The 27568-nt window shown below is 48.9% G+C and overlaps 1 protein-coding gene across 1 annotated transcript in view; it reads right to left on the bottom strand.

The window, feature by feature from the left end:
• The window catches only part of Asic1 (acid sensing ion channel subunit 1), a 29844-nt gene extending 14547 nt beyond the window's left edge, over window positions 1-15297 (bottom strand). The window contains exons 1-3 of the mRNA XM_042677664.1: window positions 14748-15297; window positions 13461-13838; window positions 12393-12588 (exon numbers count right to left, since the gene is read on the bottom strand). Of these exons, the coding sequence (XP_042533598.1) occupies window positions 12393-12588; window positions 13461-13822 (558 nt within the window). The 5' untranslated portion in view covers window positions 13823-13838; window positions 14748-15297. The remainder of the gene's footprint in view (window positions 1-12392; window positions 12589-13460; window positions 13839-14747) is intronic.
• Window positions 15298-27568: the final 12271 nt, after the last annotated feature.

Consider the following 27568-nt stretch of genomic DNA (forward strand, 5'->3'; position numbering starts at 1 on the left):
AGAATATGAAATAAAGAAGAAAAGATAGAAAAGAGGCTTGAACTGGCAATATCCACCAAAGCTAAACAGAATTTGACCTCAGCACTTAGCTATAGCTCTTAGCTGTATTCCTAAAAGAAATGAGTGTATATGTCAACCTGAAAATGTGAGCAAGAATGTTCGTAGTAACTTTATTGATAACAGCCAAATGCTGGGAACAACTTAAATGTCTGGCATTGGTAGAATGGATGAATTAATTGTAGTATATTTGTATAATGAAACACTATACAGCACTGAAAAAAAACCAACTAATGCTATCTGTAATGAGACTAAATCTTACAGTCATAATCATGAGTGAAAACAGACACAAAAAGAACAGCTATTGGAGAGAAGATACATATATTTAGGTAGTTCCAGAGACTTAACTATATTGAAACTTAAATATGTCAATAGAACAATGGCAGGCTTGTATGGGATGTATTGCCTAGGAAAAGGCCTGATGGAATTTTCTTGGATGCTGGGAATATTTCATATCAAATAAATACATGCCAATGCAATTTGCAGCGGTTACATGATAAGATAGCTCAATGTAAAATTTCTTCACACCATGCCCTTAGACTGTATCCTTCTGGTTTCAAAGAAGGACAAAACTTGGGACTGAGCCTTGAGTCAATATAATACTTAATGGCCAAGTAGAAAAGAACAAGCTGGCAGAGAGAGGAGTGGCTTGACTTCAGAGGCAAGTGGAGAATTAGTGGTGAGGGAAAAGAGCAGTTCAAGAAAGAGGTGAGTATCATTGGTTTGGGATGCTGCTAAAGACCAAGGATGAACCATGCATGCAACATGAAACTCACTAATGGCAGAGTGCTGGCATGGGAGGAAAGGCAGCCTAAGTGGATTGAAGAGTGAGTGAGAGACATAAAATGGGGACTTTAAACCTGCTTGATAACAAATGGTAGCTGTTGTTAGAGACTATTCATTTATTTAATCATCCCTTCCTTCCTTCCTTTCTTCCTTCCTTCCTTCCTTCCAGAAGGAATCTCATTGTGTTGTCCAGGTGAGTTTGAAACTCTTGTGCTCATGTGATTGTCTTGCCTCAGTATCTCAGTTAGCTGGGACTATGTAGGTGAGTACATGCATGAGTGTGCGTGTGTGTGCACATACATTTTCTTAAGTGGGAGTGTCTTAAGGTTGTTTCAATGTCAGTGGGACCTCTTAGCTTGAGGAGAGACTGCCTGTAGATGAAGGGAAGGCAGAATGAGTAGGATAAAATTCCTACACTGGCAGCATGGAATCAGATATGGAGAGTAGGTTGAGATTTTATTGTGGATAAGCTAGATGCTCCCTTCAGGGTGTCGGTACCTGGAGGAAGGAGGAGAGCTTGTCTGAGGCGTCTGTGCTCTCAGTGAAGTGGGAGGCAAGGTCGTCTGCAGAGAGGAGCTAGTCAAGGTGGCTTCTGGAGGTGAGTAGAGGACTTTTCAGTAATCACTGGGGGGGGGGGGGGGGAACAGAGCAAGGTGACCAGGAAGGTACAGTGGGGTTGCTAGGCAGCACCACAGGCCCACTAAAGGATGATGATCATGAATACAACATGATCCAATGCTACTCTGGGGTAATGCTACTTCCTTTGGTGGTACCTGCTTGCTCTAATGATTCCCTGGGGAAGGCCAACAGTGGGTTCATTCAAGGTTGGGACTTGGCCAGATGACGCAATAAAAAGGCAGAGGAAGCTGGGTGCTGGTGGCTTATGCCTACAATCCTAGCTACTCAGGAGGCTGAGATCTGAGGATCATGGTTCAAAGCCAGCCCAGGCAGGAAAGGCTATGAGACTCTTACCTTGAATTTATCACCAGAAAAACCAGAAAGTGGCATTGTAGCTCAAAGTGGTAGTGTCATCTTTGAGCAAAAAGAGCTCAGGGACAACACTCAGGCCTGAGTTCAAGCCCCACAACAGACCAAAAAAAAAAAAAAAAAAAGGCAGAAAAGCTGAGTACAGTGGCGCATGTCTGTAATTCCAGCTATTTAAGAGGCTGAGATCTGAAGATCATAATTAGGAGCCAGCCTAGTCTAGAAAGTCTGTGAGGGGGCTGGGAAGGTGGCTCAGTGGTAGAGCACTTGCCTTGTACGCATGAGGCCCTGGGTTTGATTCCTCAGCACCACATAAGCAAAAAGAAAAAAGCCAGAAGTGGTGCTGTGGCTCAAGTGGTAGAGTGCTAGCCTTGAGCTGAAGAGCTGAGGGACAGCGCCTAGGCCAAGAGTTCAGGCCCCACGACCAGACCCCGCCCCCCCAAAAAGGAAGAAAGTCTGTGAGATATTTTTAAATCTCCATTTAACTAGTAAAAAGTCCAAAGTGGAGCTGTGGTTCAAGTGGTAGGGCACCAAGCTTATGTGAAAAAAAAAAACAACAACTAAGAGACAGCTCCTAGGCCCTGAGTTCAAGCACCAGCACTGGCACCAAAAAAAGAGAGACAGAAAGAAAGAAAGAGACAGGGGAATCTAGAAGCTCAGCACATTTAACCTGGAGAAGAGATTTCTAGAACCTTCTCTCCATAGGACAGCAAACAGCTGGAGACCCTAGTGCAACCTAGTCCACCACACACAGAAAACCTGGCCTTCACTCTGAAGTCAGGGACCCATTCTGTCATCCTCTGGCTTGTAACTTTTTCAGGCAAGTCCCATACTGCCTCTGAGCCTCAGTTTTCTCATCTTTCCTATGAAGATATTAAAATCTCCCTGCCGGGCTGGGAAGGTGGCTCAGTGGTAGAGCGCTTGCCTTGCATGCCTGAGGCCCTGGGTTCGATTCCCCAGCACCACATAAACAAAAAGAAAAAAGCCGGAAGTGGCACTGTTGCTCAAGTGGTAGAGTGCTAACCTTGAGCTGAAGAGCTGAGGGACAGCGCCCAGGCCCAGAGTTCAGGCCCCAGGACCGGACCCCCCCAAAAAATAAAATAAAATAAAATCTCCTTGCCTTCTAGCATTAGGAGGCCCACATGATGGAAAGTGAAGGGAATTTGTAAATTTCAAAGCAAGACTGAAAGAGATGATTAATTTGGCTTGGTATGTGCTCTGCATGCAACTAGAGCTTTGCCCTCACAAAAACTGTCTTCACAGCCACACGCGAAGTTGCATGTGCCCCCGTGCACATTCATATATGTCCACATTATACCCTAGTCTATATCCATAGCCCCCCTCTTCGCGGCATACACAGGGAGGTGCACATGTGTGCTGCCTCCCTGGAGGCGTGTGGGCCAGGAGGAATCTCTCAGAAACCGGAGTTAGCTGCTGCCGCCTATGGTCAAGGCCACTGCGGCAGTCTCTCCCCGGGGACGTTCTTAGCCAGGCACGCTGATGCGACACACCAATTAGAGACACACAACACTAAACATCAAAGCCCAACCTTCCAGGCCCTAGGATGGGCAGTCACACGTTGAGAGGCAGCCGATGAGCCACAGCAGATGAGAGGGGTGGGAAAGGCTTTTCTTTCTGAGAACTCATGTGATCTCAGGAAAGACCACAACTTGCCCTTCTTTTTCTGCTAGTGTGGCCTCGGAGAGCCTGGCATGGCAGATTCTCTTACAGCTTCTTAAGGAAATACAGTAGCTTCCTGCTCATTTTAAACAAGAGAAAGATGTCTTATGCCCATGTCTGGGTACATCCATTATGCATTTAGGCTAGCATGGGTTTAGTCTCCCAGAAGCTGAAGGAGGGGGATAGCTCTTGACAAAGAACGTGGGACACTATCCCTGAGCTTTTTTGCTCAAGCCTAGCTCTCTACCGCTTGAGCCAGAACTCTACTTCTGGCTCTTTTGGTAGTTAATTGGAGATAAGAGTCTCAAGGACTTTCCTGCCCAGGCTGGCTTTGAACCATGATCCTTCAGATCTCTTGAATAGGTAGGATTATAGGCATGAGCCACCAGCACCCAGCTAACAAAAAACCTTTTAAGAACCTTTATATAGTCTCTGTCTTTGCAGGAAATTGGACACAGAAGCTGAGAGGTTGAGTCAGGTGCAACTCTGCCCTTACGCCAGCTCTGTCCTCCATTCTAGCTAGACATCACTTAATTTTTTGTGCCAGTCCTGGGACACTGGCCCTTAGTTGTTGTTTGTTTGTTTGTTTTTTCCTGTTTAAGTCTTTTCTTTTACTTTTTTTGTTGTTGTTGTTGGTTGTGGGGCTTGTACTCTGGGCCTGGGCGCTGTCCCTCAGCTCTTCAGCTCAAGGTGAGCGCTCTACCACTTGAGCCACAGCACCACTTCCCCTGTTAAGTCTTGTGTGAAGTTGTGGCACTTAAAGCTACCTTGCAGCTTGGTACCAGTGGCTCATGCTACTCAGGAGACTGGAGAGATCTGAGGATTAAAGTTTAAAGCCAGCCCAGGCAGGAAAGTCCATGAGACTCTCATCTCCAATTAACCACCAAAAAGCTGGAAATGGAGCTGTGGCTCTCAAGAGCACCAATCTTTTTTTTTTTTTTTTTTTTGGTCCGGTCGTGGGGCCTGAACTCTGGGCCTGGGCGCTGTCCCTCAGCTCAAGACTAGCGCTCTACCACTTGAGCCACAGAGCCACTTGCGGCTTTTTTCTTTTTGCTTATGTGGTGCTGAGGAATCGAACCCAGGGCCTCAGGCATGCAAAGCAAGCGCTCTACCACTGAGCCACCTTCCCAGCCCAAGAGCACCAATCTTGAGGAAAAAAATAAAATAAAATAAAGCTAAGGTACAGCAACCAGGCCTGAATTTAAGTCCCATTACTGGCACACTCGCATGCCCTCTCTGGAAGCCTTCGCTCTGCTTCTCGGACTGCACCTTGGGGTGCAGTGGGTGTACCTTCAATTGAGCTGTCCACGCTGCCAGCGTGGCATGGAGGAAGCACTTCACTTCTGTCCCCAGAGGCACTTAGTTACTTCCATCAATTCCCTATCACTTTAGGCAACAGCTAGGAGATCAATTAGCTTTGAGTAGCCTCTTAGCTGATAGCCTTCTGGGAGAACTGGTTGGGGGAAGGGTGGGGGAGTGAGGTGAAGGAAGAAACCAAAGTACTCCAAAGATGTTTGTTTACCCAAAAGATGTTTGTATATATGTGTGTGTAAAGCAAGGGCAAAGGAGAAAGAGACCCCCAGCCCAGCCACCTGGAGTCCTGCAACTGGCTCTAATCAGTGACTCTCCAGACCTTGGCTACTACTTAGTTCTAGTACTTTCTGGGGAAGAGGGAGAGGGGAAGGACAGAGTGAAGTCATGCTATCCATTAACCCCTCAGACTAGTGGAGCTGGCCTTCTATTAGAGCCTCTGTGTGTGTGTGTGTGTGTATGTGTGTGTGTGTGTGTGTGTCCGTCCTGGGGCTTGAACTCTGGGCCTAGGCACTGTCCATGAGCTGTTGTGCTCAAAGCTAGGGCTCTATCCTTGAACCACTGTTCTACTTCCAGCTTTTTGGTGGCCAGTTGGAGATGAATCTTTCCTGCCTAGACTGCCTTCAAACCCATGATCCTCAGATCTCATCCTACTGAGTAGCTAGGCTTACAGGCATGAGACACCTGGCTAGGAATCTCTTTTAACCCTCTGCAAATAGTGCATGCTCCCATTCCTACCCACCCTGTGGAAATTGTCATCCAGACTCTCCTCCCTCTGTCTGCATGGTCTGGACTGCTTCCTTTCCTCTCTGAGGCTTCCTTCCTAGCTAGAGGAAACAGACCCAGGCAATGAGATGGGGGGGCCTCCAGTGAGACTCTCCTTCTGAGCTTCTGGAGAAGGGGATGGGGAAGGGACGTCTGTGGAGGGACAGAACCCTGGACCCTGCCATTCCTGGGCTCTAATTGTTTATCTATCTATCTATCTATCTATCTATCTATCTATCTATCTATCTATCTATCTATCTATCTATCTATCCATCCATCTATCTATCTCCAGTTCTGGAACTTGAACTGAGGGCCTCCTGCTTTCTCTTAGCTTTCTCACTGAAGAATCTCCAGGACTTTCTTGCCCATCCTGGCTTTGAACTGCACTCCTCAGATCTCCGTCTCCTGAGTAGCTAGGATTACAGGCTGGAGCCACTGGCGATGGGCTTCTTAATTGCTTTATAGTGACCTCTTTGTCCCCATCTGGGCTGCAGGATCGCCTATCCATGTTTTCATTCCAGAACCTTTTTTTTTTGGGGGGGGGCGAATTTCTATGCCTATACTCTCTTTACTCCATCTCTTTATTTGGGAATTCCTTGGGGAATCCTGTGGGTTCCCCCACTGATTCATGCCCCCCCAATTCTACCCTTCTTGAGAGGATTATTGCCCCTACCACACCCTCGTCCACATAATTTTCTACCCTCCTCTTCCTTCTCTTCCAGGTCCAGACACGAATTGTTGCTTCTCTCTCTCCCCCCAGGAGAGAGGGGAGCATAGGGCAGACTTGGCAACCATCTGCCAGCCCCCTCCCCTTGGAGCTGCTCAGCATTCCAGCCACATCTCTGCTCCCACTGCCAGGGACAGATAAGGTGCAGCTGGAGGCCGGCACCAGCTGCGACTATGTTCACTCCCAGCCCCCGCCCAGACACCAGCGGACAGCTGCGCCCCCAGTCCCCCTCCACAGAACCCTGCCCTGCTCAGCCTGATTAGCCTTAAGGTGGGACAGGAGAGAGGATCCCCACACCCTGTTACCCTGGCAACAAATGAGGCAGCCAGGAAAGAGGGAGTTTTGTGGTTGGCATTCATTATTCTTTTGGTGGTTCAGGAGACAGCTACTGAGGCCTACCCAACTGCCCTCTGCCCCTTCAATCCGAAGGACTTCCAAACTAGTTTCTCCTGGATTTAATGCAGGATATCCACATTCACCCTCCACAAGCTCATTCACAGGGGGAAGGACCCTGCCCAACATTTTCTGAACACCAATCCCCACGGTAGAGCTGGATTCAGAAGCACAGCTGGAGGGTGTCTACTACTGCAGACCCTTGTCTTTGGAGGCCTTTAGAAACCAGAGTAGCCACCTTCCTATGCCTCCTGGAACTATCCTGTAGGAACAGGGTTCTTATTGTTTAGATGAGGGTTGCCCTTAGAAAATCCACAAAAGAGTCCACATAGCCCCATGAACACTGTGTTTCGTAAACACTTTGAGCAAGGACTTGGGCCATTAGTTAAGACCTCCTCCTCTTGCTGGGTATAGTGACACGTGCACGCCTGTAATCTCAATGTCTGGGAGGCAGAGGCAGGTGGAGGATGAATTTGAAGCCACGCTGGAATATACAGCCATGTCAAAAGAATAGAAAAGAAAAGAAGGAAGGAAGGAAGGGAGAGAAAGAGAAAAAGAAAGAGAGAAAGGAAGGAAGAAAGAGAGGGAGAAAGGAAGGAAGAAAGAAATGGGGAAGGAAGAAAAAGAGTGAGAAAAGAAAAATAAAGAGGAGCCAGGCCCTGGTTGCTCATGCCTATAATCCTATCTACTAAAGAGGCTGAGATCTAAGGATCACAGTTCAAAGCCAACTCGGGCAAGAAAGTCCATGAGACTCTTATCTCCAATAAACCACCAGAAAACTGGAAGTGGAGCTATGGCTCAAGTAGTAGAGTGCTAGCCTTGAGCTGAAGAGCTGAGGGACAGTGCCCCTGCCCAGAGTTCAATCCCAAGTGACAAAAAAAGAAGAAAAAGAAAGAGGAAGAGGAAGAAAGGAAGGAAAGAAAAATGAAAGCGAGAAAGGAAGGAAAAAGGAAAAGAAAGGAAGAAAGAAAAGCCAAGTTGATCTTGCCTAAGCCTTCACTGTGTAGACAGCTGTTTTCTGTTAGTGCTACATTTGTTCAATGATCCACATCCCCAATACACCTCTGGGCCTAGCAGAGAATAAGAAGGATGGAGAGATTGATGTTCATTATGAGACCAAGAAGAGATGAAAGGGTAGAATACCAGGCAAAGTATCTATGAGTCCTCTAGGGCCTTGCTAGACCATTCTCCACCAAGAAGATAACAGACAGTGAATCACAACTTGACTCTCATCAGTTCAGGGGCAACCCCACAGGTAGAAGTGGTAAAGCTCTTAACATAGAACGAGGCTGGTAAAGGCTGGGAATGTGGCTTAGTGGTAGAGTGCTTGCCTAGCATGCATGAAGCCCTGGGTTCGATTTCTCGGTACCATATAAACAGAAAAAGCCGGAAGTGGCACTGGGGCTCAAGTGGTAGAATGCTAGCCTTGAGCATAGAGAGGCTCAGGGACAGTGCCCAGGCCCTGAGTTCAAGCCCTAGGACTGGCAAAAAAAAAAAAAAAGCCTGGCAGGGAGGTCAACCCACCCACAGCAGCCATAAAGGATCAAATCTTTGACATGAAGACACAGAAAGCTATGGTCTTTTCCTGCACTGAGAAATGTTACATCGGGGCCTGGACAGTGTTAGCCTGTGTATCTGTTCTCACATTGAAATTGCTCCAGAATGCTATGAGCCAATCGCACCTCACATGACAGCTTAGAAATTGTCCACTCAGATAACATGGGTCAGTCATATTTTAAACCAAACATGTTTTTGGTTTTGTGCTGGTACTAGGGCTTGAACTCAGGGCCTTGTGCTCTTTTTTTTTTTTGTCGGTCGTGGGGCTTGAACTCTGGGCCTGGGTGCTGTCCCTCAGCTCTTCAGCTCAAGGTGAGCGCTCTACCACTTGAGCTACAGCGCCACTTCCGGTTTTCTGGTGGTTTATTGGAGATAGGAGTCTCACGGTGTCTCCTGCCCGGGCTGGCTTTGAACCTCGATCCTCAGATCTCATCCTCCTGAGTAGCTAGGATTACAGGTGTGAGCCACCAGCACCCGGCTTCCTTGTGCTCTTCCTTAGCAATTTTGCTTTAGATTGTTCCTCTACCACTTGAGCCACAGCTCCATTTCTGGCTTCTTAGTAGTTAATTGGAGTTAAGAATCTCATGGACTTTCCTACCCAGATTGACTTTGAACCTTGATCCTCAGATCTGTGTCTTGAGTAGCGAGGATTATAGGTATGAGTCACCAGTGCCTAACTTTGAACATGTCATTTTGTTGTTGTTGTTTGCCGGGCTTGAACTCAGGGCCCGGGTGCTGTCTTAGAGCTCTTTTGCTCAAGGCTAGTGCTCTACCATTTTGAGCAACAACACCACTTTGGGTTTTTGAGTGGTTAATTGGAGATAAAGAATCTCACAGGGTCTTTTCTGCCAGGGCTGGCTTTGAACTGCGATCCTCAGATCTCAGTCTCCTGAGTAGCTAGGATTACAGACATGAGCCACTGGTGCCCAGTTGAACATGTCTTAACATCACCATTTAAAGTCTTTCTGGAAATGATGGAAAGATTCAACTGAACACTTTCTTTTCTTTTCTTTTTTTTGGGGAGGGTCCGGTCGTGGGGCCTGAACTCTGGGCCTAGGCACTGTCCCTCAGCTCTTCAGCTCAAGGCGAGTGCTCTACCACTTGAGCCACAGTGCCATTTACAGCTTTTTTTTCTTTTCTGCTTATGTGGTGCTGAGGAATCGAACCCAGGGCCTCATGTATGCAAGGCAAGCCTTCTATCACTGAGCCACCTTCCCAGCCCTCAACTGAACACTTTCAGTGGGCTTATTATATCCCAACTTTATACTTTCCAGGTTAAGCCAAGCACTTCCTGTTTTCATCTAGCAACACAAGCCATCAAAGTTAGTATGTTCTGGGCTGGGAAGGTGGCTCGGTGGTAGAGCGCTTACCTTGCATGCATGAGGCCTTGGGTTCGATTCCTCAGCACCACATAAGCAGGAAAAAAAAAGCCAGAAGTGGTGCTGTGGCTCAAGTGGTAGAGCGCTAGCCTTGAGCTGAAGAGCTGAGGGACAGCGCCCAGGCCCAGATTTCAGGCCCCACGACCGGACCCCCCCCCCCCCCCCAAAAAAAAAAAAAAGTTAGTATGTTCTCTTTTCTTCCTGTTGGTTACTTCTGCTTGTGGGTTTGGCTTTTGCTGCCTACCTTCACCTACAATTTTATTTTTCTTAGGAACATAGTTTATGAGCTTGGCGACTCCCTGGTCTCAATCTCTGGGAAATCTAAGCCTTTCCTGTAGTGAAGAAAGAAAAGAGAAGGAAATGGTTGTTGCATCTATCTTAAGCTCTCTGTCAGCCAAGCTCAGCAAGCTGTTGATCATTCAGATCATACAAACTTTGTCTAGCAGGATTGACAAAGGCCTGTGAAATCTGTCTGTGGAGCAGGGCTTAAATAGGGGAAGTCTTGTATAACCTCAGCTGTAAACAGTAACATGACCATGGCTTTAGTCTTTCTATACAAACAATGGTAGTTCATGCTAGGAGGAAGCCAGCCAGTGGGAGAGAAAATGGACAGGGAGAAAAAGGAAGCTCAAAGGTGGGGAAGTTGGTAGTAAGCACCCCAGGGATGTTTGGGGACCCAAGCTTTGGAAAGAAAAAGTTGCTAGGTACTGGTGGCTCATACCTATAATCCTAGCTACTCAAGAGGATGAGATCAGAGGTTCAAGCCAACCTGGGCAGGAAAATCTGAGACTTTTTTTTTAATCATTAATCACTAAAAAGCCAAAATGGAGCTGTGGCTTAAGCGGTAGAGGGCCAGTCTTGAGTGAAAAAGCTAAAGGATAGCGTCCAGGCCCTGAGTTCGAGCCACAGTACTGGTACTACCAAAAAAAAAAAAAAAAGGTGGAAGTGCACAGAGGAACTCTAGGGAGTATACTTCATTGGGATTTAAGGAAACATGAGTTCTAATCCTGATTCTATCATTAACCAGGCAGTGGACTGCAGCAAATTATTCTACCTCTTTGTGTCTCGGTCTGTGCATTTGCAGAATAGAGCTAATATGGCTATCTATCAAAGGGATACAGAGAGCCTGGCAAACACTAGGAAGCATTAATAAGCATCTTTCACCCATTCATATATGGCTGTAGGTCTTTTGATCTCTTTCTGGTTGTTGTTTTTTTTTTTTCTTGTTGTTTGACAAGGTCTTTCTATGTAGTTCACACTGGCCTTAAACTCACCATCCTGCCTCAGCCTCCTGAGTGCTGCGATTATAGGCATGCTTCACAACAACCAGCTTGGTGAGTCTCTTAACCTTGAATAATCTGTGTGACTTGCCTAGGGCTACCTAGCAGGTCAGATGTGGAAGTCAGTTCCTCAGGCTGGCCTGAGGCCACCACGTCTATGGAGTATAGTGCCAGTTGGAAAGGGACATCTCCATTTTTACAAGCAAAGGGAGCCTCGAGTTTAGCCAGGACTGTACATTCTGAGCCCCTCCAACCCTGCCTCTGTGGCTCTTGCTGGTAGGGGGAGAACCTAAACAAACGTGTGTATGTGTGTGTGTGTGTGTGTGTGTGTGTACATGTGCCTGCTAGTATGCATAGGCAGGGAGGGTACCACAGAAGGAAAAATAACCTGTTTGCCTGTTGCATGACAGGGTTTCACCTATAGCCTAGGCTGTTCTGGAATTCACAGTCCTCCTGCCTCAGCCCCTTGAATGCCAGGATTACAGGCATGTGCCCATATGCCCAACTACTTGGCTGGCTATTTAAGAGAAAAGTTTGCTTACCCTCTGTGCTTTGTGGTGCTTCTCAAACTTTTAAGTGTGTGTGTGTGTGTGTGTGGTGTGTATGGGGTGTATGGGGAAGGGAGCAATAATGAGGTTTTAACTCGGTGTATTTGCTAGACAAGTACTCTACTACTTGAGTTGCTCTCCAGCTCTCGAACAGGGATCTTGTCAGAATGCAAATTCTGATTCAGTAGGTCTGGGAAATGAGGTGGGGTACAAAGGCCTGCCTTCCTTCCTTTCTTTCTTTCTCTCACTCTCTTCCTTTCTTCCACTCTTTTTCTTTCTTTCCTTCCTTCTCTTTCTCTCTATCTATCTGTCTGTCTGTCTCTCTCTTTTTGTTGCTAGTTCTGGGCTTGAACTCAGGGCCTAGAAACTGACCCTAGCTTTTTTTTGCTTAAGGCTAGCACTCTACAACTTGAGCCACAGCTTCACGTCTAGCTTTTTGGTGATTAATTGGAGATAAGAGTCTCATGGACTTTCCTGTCTCGGCTGGCTTTGAACCTCAATCCTCAGATCTCAGCCTCTCGAGTAGCTAGGCCTATAGGCATATGTCACTGGCTCCTGTCAAGATTGCATTCCTTTCAAGCTCCCAGGTGACAGTTCCCAAATTAACTTTGAGTAATAACCACCACTCTTAATTGTGATACCTGTGACCCAGAAAGTAACACTGGGGGCAGACCAGGCTACATGAGTGTATGTGTATGGGAGTGTCTGCAAGTGTGTGTTGTGGTGGGCACCATCATGGAGGCAAGGCTGAAGCTCAGGTCTCACACAGAGCAAATATACCAAGTGCTGAGCACAGTCCTCTCCTGTCAAAAGCAAAGCTGAAGACATACAATTGCCTCTTCCCAAACAGCAAGCCTTGTGAGAAACCTGGTTTCCTCCTCTGAGGGCCAGGCTGACACTCCCACTGCATCAGGGAATCACTCACCACCTTGAAGTCTTCAGCGCTGCAGACCTCCCCTCGGAAATGGCAGGAGAGCAGCATGTCACGAATGTCATGACCAGCTCGGTCATAGAACTCACGCATGTTGAAAGGCTTGGGTTTGAAGCTGCGGAAGTTGGCCTTGTCCTGCAATATCTCCAGCTGCTTTTCATCAGCCATCTGTGTGTCAGGTATCTCATACCTGGAGCCAGGAATAGGGTGGGAAATACCACATGGATGAACATGACCACCAGAGCCCATCTTATACTTGGGGTGGGGCAACATCTAGTCCTGGGTTGGGGGCAGATCTGGGCACAGACATGCAAGGAAGAAGAGCTGTGCATGTCCAGAGGATATTCCACACGGAGTCAGAGGACTTACGGTGGCTGCTCAAAAGCTGGGCCTCTTAGCACAAGATTGAGATGCATTGTCAGGCACCAGTGGCTTATGCCTGTAATCCTAGCTACTCAGGACGCTGGGATATGAAAATTGTGGTTCAAAGCCAGCCTGTGCAGGAAAGTTCAAGAGACATTTGTCTCTAATTAACCAGCACAAAGCCAAGTGAGCTCTGGCTCAAGTGGTAGGGTGCTAGCCTTAAGCATAAGAGCCAAGAGACAGCTCCAAGACCCTGAGTTCAAGCACCAGGACCAGCACAAAGGCACAAAGCAAATAAGCACACAAAACAAAGTAAGATGAAGCAGGGAAGCAGCAGGAGTTATAGCATTTGTGATATAGTCTCTGCCAGTTGAAGGTGGTCTTTCCCATTTCTAAGTGAGGAAGACAAGGCAGGAAGGAGGGCAAAGTTAACTAAGACTGGGTGCTGACATCTCACTCACAGCTCAGGCTGGGCAGGTGGGGGTAGAGCTGTTTTGGATTATATTGGAATAGAGATTGGGTGTCCTTAATTGGGTGCTTTAGCAGTACCCCAGCTCCTTTATGGTATGTGGAAGGGAGGAAAGTGGGGAAGTGGTAGCAAGAGGGAAAAGTTGGCTGGCTCTTGGTAAGGTAAGAAAGTAAGCAACCTGACTGGCACCCCAATAAGCTAGACCGAGGGGGGAGGTGAGAGTCGCCCACCTGTTGTTCAGCAGGGCCAGCAGTTCACCAGCATGGTACAGGTCATTCTTGGAGACTTGGCTAAAGCGGAACTCATTGAGGTTGCACAGCGTGACGGCAGGGAAGGTGAGCTGGGAGGCAGCCACTTCATCGAGCTTGGTGACATGATGGTAGTGGAAGTAGTATTGCACACGCTCGGTACACACACACAGCAGCACGGCCAGCGAGCCCAGAAAGCACAGGGCCCACAGGGCCCGCTTCAGAGACAGCCTCTCATAGGAGAAGATGTGGGCCAGGCCGTGCAGGGTAGAGCTGCTGGCAAAGGCCTGGATGCTCACGGGCTGGACACCACCCACTTCCTCCTCCTCGGCCTTCAGTTCCATCCTTGCCGAGGGGATCCTGGAGGGAGGAAGGAAGAGAGAAGTCTATCATCATCCTGGGATAAGAGTACACATGGGCTGCTCTAATGCCATCCTTCTAGAATCCCTATCTCCAGAGGTCTTGCTCTTAGTGTATTAGACTCTTCTGTTGTGCAAGTACAGAGGTGTCTGGGCAAGGGGGGGCACATCCCGGACAGGGCTCCTCCTAATACAGAGGCTGGGCTTGGGGGGAGGTCAGCTCAGGCCAAGAGAATGCTCTGCCAGGGAAGCTTCCAGACCAGGGGAGACCCCAGATACAGTTGCTCAAGGGAGAGAGGGAATTCCCCATTTTCCCACAGGCAGGCACAGGAGTTCCTTCCAGATGTGGGGTCACTCTGGGACAGGACTGTCTACCCTATTCATGGAGCCAAAACTCCCCCAGATGGGCTGAGCCTGGGGTCAGAAGCTCCTCTTCTGCTTCCTCCAGGACTAGACTGTCACCCCAGGAGTTAAACCTGGTCCAGAAAATCCTCGGGGGGGTGTGGGGGGGTGGGTACGGCTGGGGAGGGGACTAGCCTGAGTCCTCACCTGCGGTGTCTGAGTTCTTACATAGGCGCAGGCTGTGTGTGTGTGTGTGTGTGTGTGTGTGTGTGTGTGTGTGTGTGTGTTTGGGGGTGGGGTGGAGGATTGCCTGAGGTGGATGTATGGAGGGGGGGCGCGGTTCCCTATGACAGCCACTTGTCCCCGCCCCAAGGCCCCCCCCCCCAGTCCAGCTTCTCGTCGCAGTCCGATCCCCGGCTCGGCCCCCGCCCCCCCCCCCCCAGCCACCAAGCCTCCCCAGCAGCTGGGGAGAGCTAAGGAGCGAAGAAGAGTCCCCGGCTTCGGGGTGGGGTGGGGGGGCGCGGAGAAGCCCCGCGAGCGAAAAGCGATGCGATCGGGAGAAACCCACCTGAGGGGGGCTTCGGGAAGCAGGCAGCCGGTAGCAGGTCGTGGGGCGCGGGGCCGTTCGTGGGCTCAGCGCCGAGCCGCGGAGGGGCTCATGGCCCGAAGCCGGAGCCCGCGGCCGCCGCGGCACACGCCGCGCAGAGCCCTGCAGGGAGCGGCCGGCCCGGCCCGGCCCGCCTCGGCTCGCTCCGCCGCCCGCCCGCCCGCCTGCGCGCGCTCGCTGGCTCGGCTCGGCTCGTCCGCCCGGGGCTCCGTGCGCGGTGCGCGGTGCTCGGTGCCTTCAGCCCCGGGATCTGCAGGGATCCATCGTCCGGCCGGGTGGCGGCAGGAGGGGAGGAGGAGAGGAGAGGGTGCGCGTGCGCGCCTACGAGTGTCTGCGAGGGTGTCTCCGGGCCCGGTGTGCGCGCGGGGTCCCCGGCCCCGGGAGCGGAACCCAGGGCTCCCCTCCCCGCTGGCTCTCCCCCTCTTCCCAGCCGCTCTCGGCAGCGCTGCCTCGCTCGGGTTCCGGAGCCCGTCTCCCCACTGCCTGTGTGGCCCAATGGCTTGTATGTGTGCTCGTGTGTGCCTCTGTGTGTGTGTGTGTGTGTGTGTGTGACAGTGTGTGGGGGGTGTGCGCGCGCGCGGGGGTGCGCGCAGGAAGGAGGGTGTCTGCCCCCAGCGTCCCCCTCCCCGCGCTGTCTCCTTCGGATCGATGCTCCTGCCTCTTGCTGCTGCTTCCTCTGGTGGCACACTTGCGCGCGCGCGCGCGCACACACACGCACACACGCACACACACACACGGGCACACACAAGCTCCAAGTCACACTTGACTGATTTCAAGCACTTGCCTGTATGGAGATTCAGACACATAGAGATTGGAGTCGTACCATGCCATTCACAGACATACACACCACAAACGCCCTCCCAGCCCAGAGACCTGGCCCACAACAACACACCGAGCCCTCGCCGGAAGACCAGACAGGTCTTCTCCTGTTCTTATCCCTCCTGCACACCAAGCACACACGCACGCACATATATAAACAAACACACAGCCTTGACATCTATACCCCCATCTTCCATCACTCAGCTTGTCTTCGTGGTAGTGGGGCGTGTTTGAAGTTCCTCATTGCCAAATCTCTAAAGGAACAGAGAGGAGGAAGGAGTAAAGGCCAGACGCCAGGGGGATTTGGTTAAGAATAAGAAAAGGGGAAAGGAAATAAAGGGCTCAGGATGAGGAAGGGCCAGAAAGGGGAGATAATATTCAGAAATGAAGCAGAAGTCCAGGGGTTGAATCCAGGCCTGGGGGCTGTTTCCTTGTAGCTCTCACCTCTCCCCTTCCCTCCCTTCCTTCTCCTTTCTGAGTGGCCTTGGGGGGCCCTCCCTATCCAATTAACAGAGAAGGAGCAATCAAGGAGAAGCTGTTAATTTGCTGATGCTCATTAGGGGCTCTTAGCACCGAGGCTGTTGAGGTCTGATGGTGTCAGATGAGAAGGAGGCGGGTGCGGCGACCAGAATTCTCTCTAGTGTCTCATTTGTTCCACTTCCAGGACGGTGCAGCTCTGGGGAAAGAAAGATGCGAAGGGAACCTACTGGACGTGGTGCTTTTTTTGTTTTGTTTTATATTGTGTTTGTTTTTTAAGTTGGAAGGACCAAGTAAGGAGGAGGGGATGACACAGTGGGAAAGAAGTTGGATGGGAAGTTGTGAGGGTACACGAGGAACCCAAGATGGAACCCATGATGGAAACTGGAGGTCCCTAGTACGAGTATGACTGTAGATCCATCCGCTAAGACCCAGGGTACGCTCACCTGCCATGAAAAAACCGTTTTCCATTCAGATCTTGGTCGGGGGAGCTGTCCAGCAGCATCAGGAGGGGTCGGTGGGCTGCCATGTCTTTGGGCAGCCACTGGGTGGCAGCACTCTCCCAGATACTTAGACTATACTCAAAGGGGCATTTGGCAGTGGGAATTCACCTGAGAGGGTCTCAAAAAGGGGACCAGAGGAGCCATTGGACCTAGTCTGATTCCTGAATACCAAATGTCCTCGGGAGCAGGGCGGGAGGGGGGCAGGGAGGGGAGAGACTACTTTAGAGCTTCTGTGATTTCCCCACCTTCCCACCTTCACAGGCTGAGTGACACATGGAGTCTCTTCTAATGGCTGCAAATTGCTTCAATCACCTGGGATGTTACCGAGAGACAGAGGGAGCAGCGGGGGTGGAGGGAGGGTGATGAGGTGAGATGGAGGTAGGCGAGGACTGATTGAGGCCAATGAACAGCCTCAGGAAGAGTCTGGGGGAAGACAAAAGGCGTGAAGCAAGTGATCTCAGTTCTTCCCAAACCTGGTCTTACCATTTATTAGTATGGGCAGGTCCCTTGACCTCTCTGAGCTCCCATTTCCTCATCTATAAGATGTAAATAATATTTATTTCACAAGGTTTTTTTTTTTTTGAGGATTACACGTGATAATGCATGAAAATGCTTAGCTTTTAGTACTAAGCTTATACTCAGTACTTGGCTTGTATTTGGTTAATCCTCAATAAGTAAATAATGAATATTATTAGCATTAGCATTAGGATGCAGTTGTAAAACCACCAGTGCAACCACAGCAAGACAGACTAAACACTGATGCAATGGTGCCACCTCACATCAATTAACTCAGAATCTCTAGGGGTGGAATATAGATCTCCTAACTTTTCTGCTTGCTTGGCTGGTTGGCTTACTCTACTACTTGAGCCATGCCTCCAGCCCTGCGTTTTGCTGGTTATTTTGTAGAAGGTGTCCTGTAGACTTTTCTGCTTGAACTGCCCTCAAATCACCACACTCCAGATCTTAGCCTCCTGCATAACTACAATTACAGGTGGGAGCCACCAGTGCCTGATTTGGGAATCTTTCAGGTTTCTTTTTTTTTTTTTGGGTCCAGTAGTGGGGCCTGAACTCTGGGCCTGGGCGCTGTCCCTCAGCTCTTCAGCTCAAGGCTAATGCTCTACCACTTGAGCCACAGCGCCACTTCCGGCTTTTTTCTTTTTGCTTATGTGGTGCTGAGGAATCGAACCCAGGGCCTCATGAGTGCAAGGCAAGCGCTCTACCACTGAGCCACCTTCCCAGCCCCAATCTTTCAGGTTTCTAAGACCTCTAACACACAGCCAATCTTGAGAAAACTTGCTCTCTATGATGTGTGGGTGTGAATCAAGACTTTATAGTATCACCGGTGCCAGTTTTAGGAAGTTCTTTTGTATACTCAGTCTAAATCCTTTATGCTGTTATTTCCTCTTCATTTCAGATGAGATGGGTATCTGACCACACACATCATCCTCTCCCTGTCCTGTCCATTGCACAATACCTTCATTAACATTTTCCCTGTATTGAATCCCAGGATGGGCCCTGGGGAACAAGATGAAGGGTAACAGAATGCCTTCCCTCAAAAGCCTCCCAGTAGCAAGACAGAGATAAACATGTGGACAAGTGATTCTAGAACAAAGGCCTAGAATGAAGTAGAGGGGTGAGCCAGAACAGAGTAGCAGCAGAGGGAGCATCCTGACGGGTGTTTGTGGGGCAGGGATGAAGAAAAGAGGAAGTCAGCATTGCCAAGGCCTTTGTAAGATGCCACATGAGGGATTTAAGGACTATGATTAGTGTCCTACTGCTTCTTTCTGCTTCTCTAGGTCCACCCACCTCTTGTCCAGACCCTGACACATCCTGGCCCCTCTAGTATCCTCCCAGCTTCATCCAGTCTCTGACCTCTGCAGTTCGTAGGTCTCAGATCCTTTTTTTCTCCCTGGGACTTAAGAGGAAAACATGCCTGGGGAGGCCTCTCTCCTCAGTCCATTGGAGAGAAGCCTCTGACCAGGAACCATTCCAGAGTTTTAACATCATGCAGATCTGGGTTCAAATCTGATTTCTGTCACACCCATGCTGGTCCTAGGCAGAGAACTTAGCTTGTCCAGATGTCCCTAGGATGCAGCTGATGCCTCTGCTGACAAAGCAATGCAGGCCTAGTAAAATAGTAGGTACTTCATTAACACTGGTAAGCTGGATGGTCGACTCTAAAAGGCTGACGGGGGCAAATTCTCCATGGACGCTTCCCTTGCAGATGGCCCCATCTGTTGTAGGTGCAGAAGCACCCTCCAGCCTCTGAGAGATGGGTGGAGAGGAGGGTGGAGAGGGGAGGGGGGGAGAGGAGATACGTTCCCTTGGGACTCCCAAGCAGTGCTTCTCGCTTCCCCACGCATGAAATCACATGTGCCCCAATCTGTCTGCATCCACTTCATCTGCCAGCTCAGCAAATGCAGAGACAATTAAGGAGTTAATTAGCAGTAAGTTGGGAAGGGGCTGAGGACTGGGTACCCATCCACACACCCCTCCTTCACTCCATGCTTCATGTTGCTCCCTCCTATGACCTTCACCTTCTCCCTCTGTTTTCTTTCTTTTTGGAACCAAATATTCCTCCGATCACCCCCCTCCCCACGCACACACACCATGTCCTCTCTCTGCTCCTTTCTTCTTTCCCTTTCCTCTCTCTTAAATCTCGCTCTGCCATCACCCCATCTCCCCCTTTCTCATCCAAGTCACTGCCTTCTCCATCCTTCAAGGGTTCACCCTTCCTCCTCCCATGATACCCCCTCCTTTTCCCTCTCCCCTCATTAGCACTCCTCCAACTTGAATATGGGTCTTATTAAATGTGCTTTGGTTGCTGATTTGCCAACAGAAGCAGCAGCAGCAGCAGCAGGTTCAAGGTTGCTGCCTGTCCCAGTGTTTGCCCAGGACTCTGGCCTTCACCCTCTTCAGGTACCCCTCATTCCTGGCTCTCAGGGCATCTCAAGATCTCTTTGTGTCAGTGCATCTCTGGGGGGACTCCCTCTCCATACCATTCACCCCCCCCCCAATCTGTGCATCCAAGACTGTGAAGGACCCTTCTTCTCCTTCCCCACAGCTGAGGGTGTGCATGAAGAGGGTTGGCAGAGAGCCATCTTCTATGGAGCATCCCGATTTATGTGTCAACATGTCATTTTCTGAAGTCACAGCTTCAGGAGGGAGGGATCATTAAAGAGAAGGGGGGGAGTAAAAGCAAGGTGGAGAAATCAGGGCAAGGTAGAGATTAAAAGGGCAGATGGATACACAGGGCGACAGAGAGGGAGGAAATGTGGAGGAGACAGACTGGAATGGAGAGAGAAGGATAAGTAAGGAGAGGTGGAGGCACCAGATAGCTAAAGGTCTTCTCCCTGCCTGGGAATTCTGGGTCTCGGAGGGAGAGGGAGAGCCAGAGGAAAACAGGACACGCACTGTAGGGCTTTATCTCTTCCCTGTAACTTCCAGGGTTAACCCTCTACTCTAGCACCGACTCCCAGATGCTGGTGCAGGCAGCTTTCTCTGTTTTAGGGGCCCTAGACGCCTTGGGAGTAAGTCTGCTCTCCTTCCTCCTCTTGTCCCCCTTTCCGGCAGGGTGCCCAGACTGAGCCGGGGTTGTTTCTATTGGGGGTGGAGGGATGGGGGGGGGGAGCAGGCTCACTTGGATGGCGGGGGAGGGGGAGCCCTGTGGGTGAGCAGGCTCAGCTGGGCTCACCCAGCATTTAGAAGAGGGCTTTGTATCCAGGGCATCCTCAGGCAGGCATGAACCTGGATTTCTGGCTCTAGGCTGCCAGGATCTGGCACGTGGCGCGGCTCAATAGCGCGTTTAATTAGTTGCATAAATGAAGAGCACCTGGTGGTGGTGGTGGGGGGTGTCCTGGCTGAGTCTGGGAGTCCCCAGATTTGTTTTCTTTTGGAGCGGGGGGGGGGGGGGTGTACGTGTGTGGGGAAGCCCTTCCTTCCCTTGCAGTCCATCCTGCAGGGGACTGGGGTCTCCGAGTTGTCTCCCAGCTAAGCACCAGCCTGCCGCCCTTCCCCGGGAGCCCCCTCCCACCTACCCGGCCCGGGTGCAAGGCGCAATCTCAGCGCCCAGGGCGGCCGCCGAGCCGGAGGAGGCAGCGCCGGTGAATAATTCATGGAGCTGGGAGGCCCTTATCTCCCCGGCCGGCCCCACCCGGGGCCCCGGCGCTGGGCCGCGGTCCCTCGGCTCTCCGCTTTATCTCGACGCCCAGCTTGTAATGCAGCCCGCCATATCACAGGCAGAAGGGGAGATTAATTTTCTGGGTTTTGCATGGGCGGGGAGGAGGAGGGGGCGAAGGGAGGTGTTGGGGAGCAGAAGCTGGGATCTTTCCGATTTCAGACTCCAGCGGCTTAATCCTCTCCCGGGCCTGCAAGGAAGGGGAGGAAAGGGGGGTGTTGCAAAGCCAAATTTCATCATCGGCGGCGGCGGCAGCCCCAACAGAGGGAGGAGGAGGAGGCGAGGGGCAAACAGACGGGAGAGGCAGCGGCGCTGGCGCGGATAGGGGAGCTGTTTGGAAACAGGGTGGAAGGCGGGTCCTCTCTGCCCCGGCGCACAGACGGCTGGCTGGCTGGCTGGCAGGCTGCCTGGCGGGGAACTGGAACTCAGGGCCGGGTGGGGCAGGACACACGAGGGCACAGGAGCGCTGGCCACAAGGGCAGACCTCTTTTGGAAGCTGACATCAGCCTCACCTCACAGAGCATCTGCCACCAAACAGTCCACACACACACACACACACACACACACACACACACACACACATTGACTGACAGAAAGGCTGAGTGTCTGGAGGAATGTCAATGAGCTGAGCTGATACAACTCCACATGCTCCTGGAATCTGGCTCTGCCATCTTCTTGTCATCTACCCTGTGGGCCCTGGGACAGTCGACTGCTGGCTTCCTCCATTTCTGTCTCCTGTCCCCTCTCCTCTCGTGCGTGGTGTGCAGTGGTGAGTGAGGGTGGCCTGCAGTCTCCTCTACTTTGCTGTGAGATTATGAGTCTCTGCTACTTCTGCTTATGTGACATGACAACCCAGAGGTGGATGAGTTGAACATCTTGTTAGGTGAGCACCAATGACATTCCAGGCTCTGGGCAAGGCAGCCTTGCCTTTGCCACAATCAATCCAAAGTGAGTCTTAGCTAGATGCTGCTGGCTCATGGCTATAATCTGAGCTACTCAGAAAGCTGGGATCTGGAGATGGAGGTTCAAAGCCAGCTTGGGGGGGGGGAACCCATGAATCTCTTATTTCCAGTAACCACGGGAAAACCAGAAGTGGGGCTGTGGCTCAAAGTGATAGAGCACTAGTGTGGAGGAAAAAAAAGCTCAGGGATAGCACCCAGGCCCTGAGTTCAAGCCCCACTAAAAAAGAAAGAAAGAGAGAGAGAGAGAAAGAGAGAGAAAGAAATGAGTCTTGCTGGGTGCTGGTGGCTCATGCCTGTAATCTAGCTACTCAGGAGACTGAAATATGAGAATCAAGATTAGAAGTCAGGGCAGGAAAATCTGTGAGACTCTTATCTCTAATTACCTATGGAAAGGCTGGGAATGAGGCTGTGGCTCAAGTGGTAGGGCATTAGCCTTGAGCACAAAAGCTCAAGGGACAGTGCCCAGGCCCTGAGTTCAAGCCCCAGTACCTGCACAAAATAAGAAAGAAGTGGGCCCTGCCTTCACAGAATTTATACTCCAGACATCTATGTAACTGATTCTGATACAAACCAGACGTGATGTTTGCCAGGAAAGAAATACTAATAAAGTGCTTAGAGGAGGGAGCATCTTGGCCAGAAGCATCTTGGAGGATGTAGCCTTTGAGATGGTTCTTGAGGATCAGTATTCAGTTTGAATTGGCAATAATGGCATGAGAGAGAGAGGTAAGGCATCTCAGGGGGAGGGATGGCTTGGTGATGGGGAGGGATGATGTTTGATGGGTGAGGGGAAAGTGTGACCATCAAGGCGGGAAGCAGGTGGAAGTGAGGACATAAAGATTCTAATATTATGGTTAGAGCTTAGATTTGTTCTGTGAGCCCTGGATAGCACTTGAAGGGTTTTGAGCAGGAGGCAGTATGGTCAAAGTGGTACCTGGGGGAAGGTAAAGATAGCCAACATTTATTGAACACTTACATGCTGGGTATTGTGCTAAGTGCTAAGGAAGGAATTACCTTATTAAATCCTTAGATTGTAATGTCATTCCGTTTTGAGATGACAAAATTGAGTCACAGAGGTATAAGCAATAGATTAGAAATCAATGAAAGATACAGAATTCATACATGGGAAGTTTAAGAAGAAAAATTATGACTTCATGTCATTCTATCAGGCATAGAAAAAAGACTCATTATTTGTTTATACTTTCATGTCAATTTATTAATCTGTGTGTGTATGAACGCCAGTGCGTGCATGCTGCCTGCATGCTGATCCTGTAGCTTGAATTCAGGGCCTTCGGGGCGCTTTTTTTTTTTTTTTTCCTGGTCCTGGGGCTTCAACTCTGGACCTAGGCGCTGTCCTTGAGCTCCTTTTGCTCAAGACTAGCACTCTACCACTAGAGCCACAGTGCTACTTCTGGCTTTTTCTGTGGTTAATTAGAGATAAGAGTCTCATGGACTTTTCTGTCTCGGCTGGCTTCAAACTGTAATCCTTAGATCTCAGCCTCCTGAGTAGTTAGGCATAAGCCACCAGTGCCTGGAAGTTTACTAATCTTTATTCAATTTTTAAAATAGACATTTTCAGAATAAACAATTTTGAGAATAAACATTATTACACTACCTTTACAACCAATAAATGAAAAAAAATCCTGAAATAAATTACATTTCTCTAAATATTTAGATACTGATTGCAAATGAAATCAAGCTCTTCATAAACCCATCAGTTTTTCTTAAAAGCTTCAAATATCATTAAAAGCAGACAAAACATACAAGATTACAATGATTGCAACAAAAACTCCACCCATTACCAAAGCAATGTCATGAATTTCAATTTCTTCCTTCAGTATTTCTAACACTTTATTTTCTTTATTCTTATTCTTTCTTTGTCTTCCCAGGAATTAAGATTTTTTTTCTGACAAATTAGAGAGTGGAGGTTTACCTTCTTCCACAGGCTGAGGCTGTAGATTGGATGGACTGGAGAGAGTTAGGGGTGTGGGAACAAATCCTGGGGAGGCGGGTAGAGCTTCTAAAGAGATTCTTGTGGAGTTCATTATGCAGGCCTTCACCTATTTCATCAGGCATTGTTCTCTTTCCAGTCACCCTCATCACAGGTTCTGATTTTTGTGTGTGTGACCCTAATCTTTTCCCCCAGATGACTGTGGTTCTGAGGGCCTTATCTTTACAGCACAGCCTACTGTGTAACCATTGCTCTGAGTGGGGCTTGGTCTGGTTAAGCTCAAAGCCCTTGGTCAATTGGTTAACTGGAACCCCATCCTTTCCCTTTCGTCAACTAAGACCTACAGTATTGTCAGCCAGGGCGCTGAAGCAAGTTTCTAAGATGAGGTATTAAGGGCTTAAATTAGGGCAGTGGCTATGGAAATAAAAAGGGAAGGACAGTTTTTAGAAACTCTATGAAGAGAAAATTGACTTCTGTTAACTGGATGATAATAGTTTTTTCATAGAATCAAACAAACATACATTCTAAGCTCTTTGTACTTTAGAAACACTGCTAAATCCTTGTTTATTATTTTTGGAATTTCCGTTTGTGTGTGTATGGGTTTTTAAAATTTATTTTTTAAGCCAGCGCTGGGGCTTAGACTCAGGATTTCACACTCTTGTTCAGCTTTTGTCATCAAAGCTGGTATTCTAGCACTTGAGCCACACCTCTAGTTCCAGCTTTTTGTTGATTAATTGGAGATAAGAAACTCATAGACTTTTCTGCCTGGGCTGGGTTTGAACTGAGATGCTCAGGTCTCAGCCTCCTGAGTAGCTAGGATTACAAGCATGAGCCAATAGTTTGTGGCTGTTATTGGGGTTTGAACGCATAGTCTCATATTTGCTAGGCAGGTGCCTGTCCATTTGAGCCATGTCCCCCAGCCCTTAATTTTGTTATTATGTTAGAAATGATCAAGAACAAAACTTTAGGATGTTATCCAAATTTAGGGGATGAGTAAAAAGAGGGAAGGTAGATAAGGAGGGACAAAGGGAATTGAGGAAGATTGGTCAGAGAGGCGAGGCAAACTATGTTAGATGTTATATATGTCAAGGGTGTAGAAAGTGGAGCTGTGGCTCAAAGTGGTAGAGCCCTAGTCTTGAGCACAAAGAGGCTCAGGAACAATGCCTAGACCCCTAGTTCAAGCCCCACAACAGACCCCCAAAAATATAAAGGAGTGGAAGTAAGAAACAGTAAGGTGTGGGTTATGGAGACCAAGAGAGAAGGGCAGAGTGAACTAGGTGGGGCAGTGTGGGTGTTCATGAAGATGATTGGCAGTTGGTGACTGACTGAATATGCTGATAGGGACCAGAGGGAGTTGGCGATGCCAAGGTCATACATCTGGGGCCTAGGCAATGTAGGTAAGGAAGATGCAGGGAGGAACTCTAGTTTCCTACAATGCACAGAACAAAGGTTCCCCTCTTTGACCAGGTTTGCTACTATCTCAGCAATATAGCCCTTGGCCTTCTAGGATAGCTATTATCTTCTACTTAATCTCCAGCTTTTTAATGAGTAGCAGAGTCATAGAAGTTTAGAATTAGCAGAGTTCTAGCTGGGTATGATGGCACAGGTTTCTAATCTCAGTACTTGGAAGGCAGAGGCAGGAGGATTGTCAGTTAGAGGCCAGCCTAGGCTCCATAGTAAGACTCTATGTTTAGAAAACTAAGGGCAGAGTCATGCATTGATGACTCGTGCCTGTAATCCTAGCTACTCAAGAGGCTGAAATCTGAAGATCTCAGTTCAAAGTCAGCCCAAGCAGGAAAGTCCATGACACTTTTTTTTTTTTGTCAATGATGGTGCCTGGACTTTGGGCCTGGACGCTGTCCCTCAGCTCTTCAGCTCAAGGCTAGCGCTCTACCACTTGAGCCACAGTGCCACTTCTGGCCTTTTCTGCTTATGTGGTGCTGAGGAATCGAACCCAGGGCCTCATGCATTCAAGGCAAGTACTCTACTACAGAGCCACCTTCCCAGACTTCCATGACACTCTTAGCTCCAATTAACCACTAGAAAATCAGAAGTGGTGCTGTGGCTCCAAGTGGTAGAGCATTAGCTTTGAGCAAAAAAGCTCAGGGACAGCACCCAGGCTTTGAATTCAATCCCTATGACTGACAAAACAACAACAAAAACAACAACAAAAACAAAACCCCAACAACAACAACCACACACACACACACAAACAACAAGGGCAGGGCTAAGAATGTAGATTAGTGGTAGAGTGCTTGCCTACCGTGCGCAAAGCCCTGGGTTCGATTCCTCAGTACCACATAAAAACAGAAAAAGCCAGAAGTGGCGCTGTGGCTCAAGTGGTAGAGTGCTAGCCTTGAGCAAATAGAAGCTCAAGGCCAGTGCCCAGACCTTGAGTTCAAGCCCCAAGACTGCAAAAATAAAAACAAAAACTAAACAACAAGAACAAAAAAAATCCCCTGAAACAGGGGCATACTGGCTCACACCTGTAATCCTAGCTATGGAGGAGGCAGAGATTGGGAGGATCAACCCTTATCAAAAAAAAAAAAGTTTGCAAGACTTCCATCTTAACCAATAAAAAGCTGGATTCAGTAGTACATAAACCTCTATCATTCCAGGCAAACAGAAAGTATAAATAAGAAGCTTGTGCTTCAGGTTGTCTTTGGCACAAATGCAAGACCCTACCAAAAAAAAAAAAGATGAAGGAAAGGTGAGGTGGGCAAGTGGGGGCAAGGCAGGACAGAGTGAGTCAAGAAGAAAAGAAAAAGGACCAGAGCTGGAGTCAATGGCTCATACCTGCTATCCTAGCTACTCAGGAGGCTGAGATCTGAGGATGAAGACTTAAAGTCAATCTAGGCAGACAAATCTAGAAACTCTATCTCCAAGTAACTAGAAAAAGCCAGAAGTGGAGCTGTGGCTCAAATGGTAGAGCTCCACCTCCAGGAGAAAAGCTAAGGGACAAGACCCAGGCCCTGAGTTCAAGCACAAGGACTGGCAAAAAAAAAAAAAAAAAAAGCCAAGAGTGTAACTCTGACTCAAGTGATAGAAGGCCAGCCTTGAGTGGAAAAGCCAAGTTAGAACATGGAATCTGAATTCAAGCCCCAGTACTGGCATTAAAAAAAAAATAGGAAAAAAATTAAGGGGTTGGGGATGTGGCTTAGTGGTTAAGTGCTTACCTAGCATGTATGAAGCTCTGGGTTCTATAACACATAAACAGAAAAAGCTGGAAGTGGCACCAGGACTGGTAATAAAAAATAAATAAGCTGGGCACCAGTGGTTCACGCCTGTAATCCTAGCTACTCAGGAGGCTGAGATCTGAGGATCACAGTTCAAAGCCAGTGGGGCAGTAAAGTTTATTATCTCTAATAAACCCCTCAGAAACTGGTAGTGGTGCTGTGGCTCAAGTGGTAGAGCTCTAGCCTTGAGCTGAAGAGCTGAGGGACAGTGCCTAGGCCCAGAGTTCAAGCCCCATGACAGGCAAAAATAAATAAATTAATTAATTAAATTAAATTAAGGACTAGAGATATAGTTCAGTGGTAGAGTACTCGGCTAGTTGGATTGGGTTGAATTATCAGCACTGTAACAAGAAGTGGTAAGATCATTAGGAATCATCTAATCAAATCCATCCTTGAATGTCACCACTTATCAGATAGGGACACTGAGGCCAGAGAACAACAAGAACATACCATGAGTGACAAAGCTGGAATTAGAATGATGACTCCCAATCTAATATCTTTCACCCCTATCACTCAATCTTGTGATCTTACCACAGGAGGGCTTGTGCCCAGTGATACTCAAGATGGTGTGCCAGGTTGCCTGAAGAGCCTTTCCCACATAATTGGGCTTGCCAGGCTTAAAAGTGCTAGTATTGAGGTGTTGGTCTGAGATTTCATGGT

The sequence above is a fragment of the Dipodomys spectabilis genome, unplaced genomic scaffold, assembly GCF_019054845.1.
Source record: "Dipodomys spectabilis isolate Male_0828 unplaced genomic scaffold, ASM1905484v1 ptg000039l, whole genome shotgun sequence".
Lineage (NCBI taxonomy): Eukaryota > Metazoa > Chordata > Mammalia > Rodentia > Heteromyidae > Dipodomys > Dipodomys spectabilis.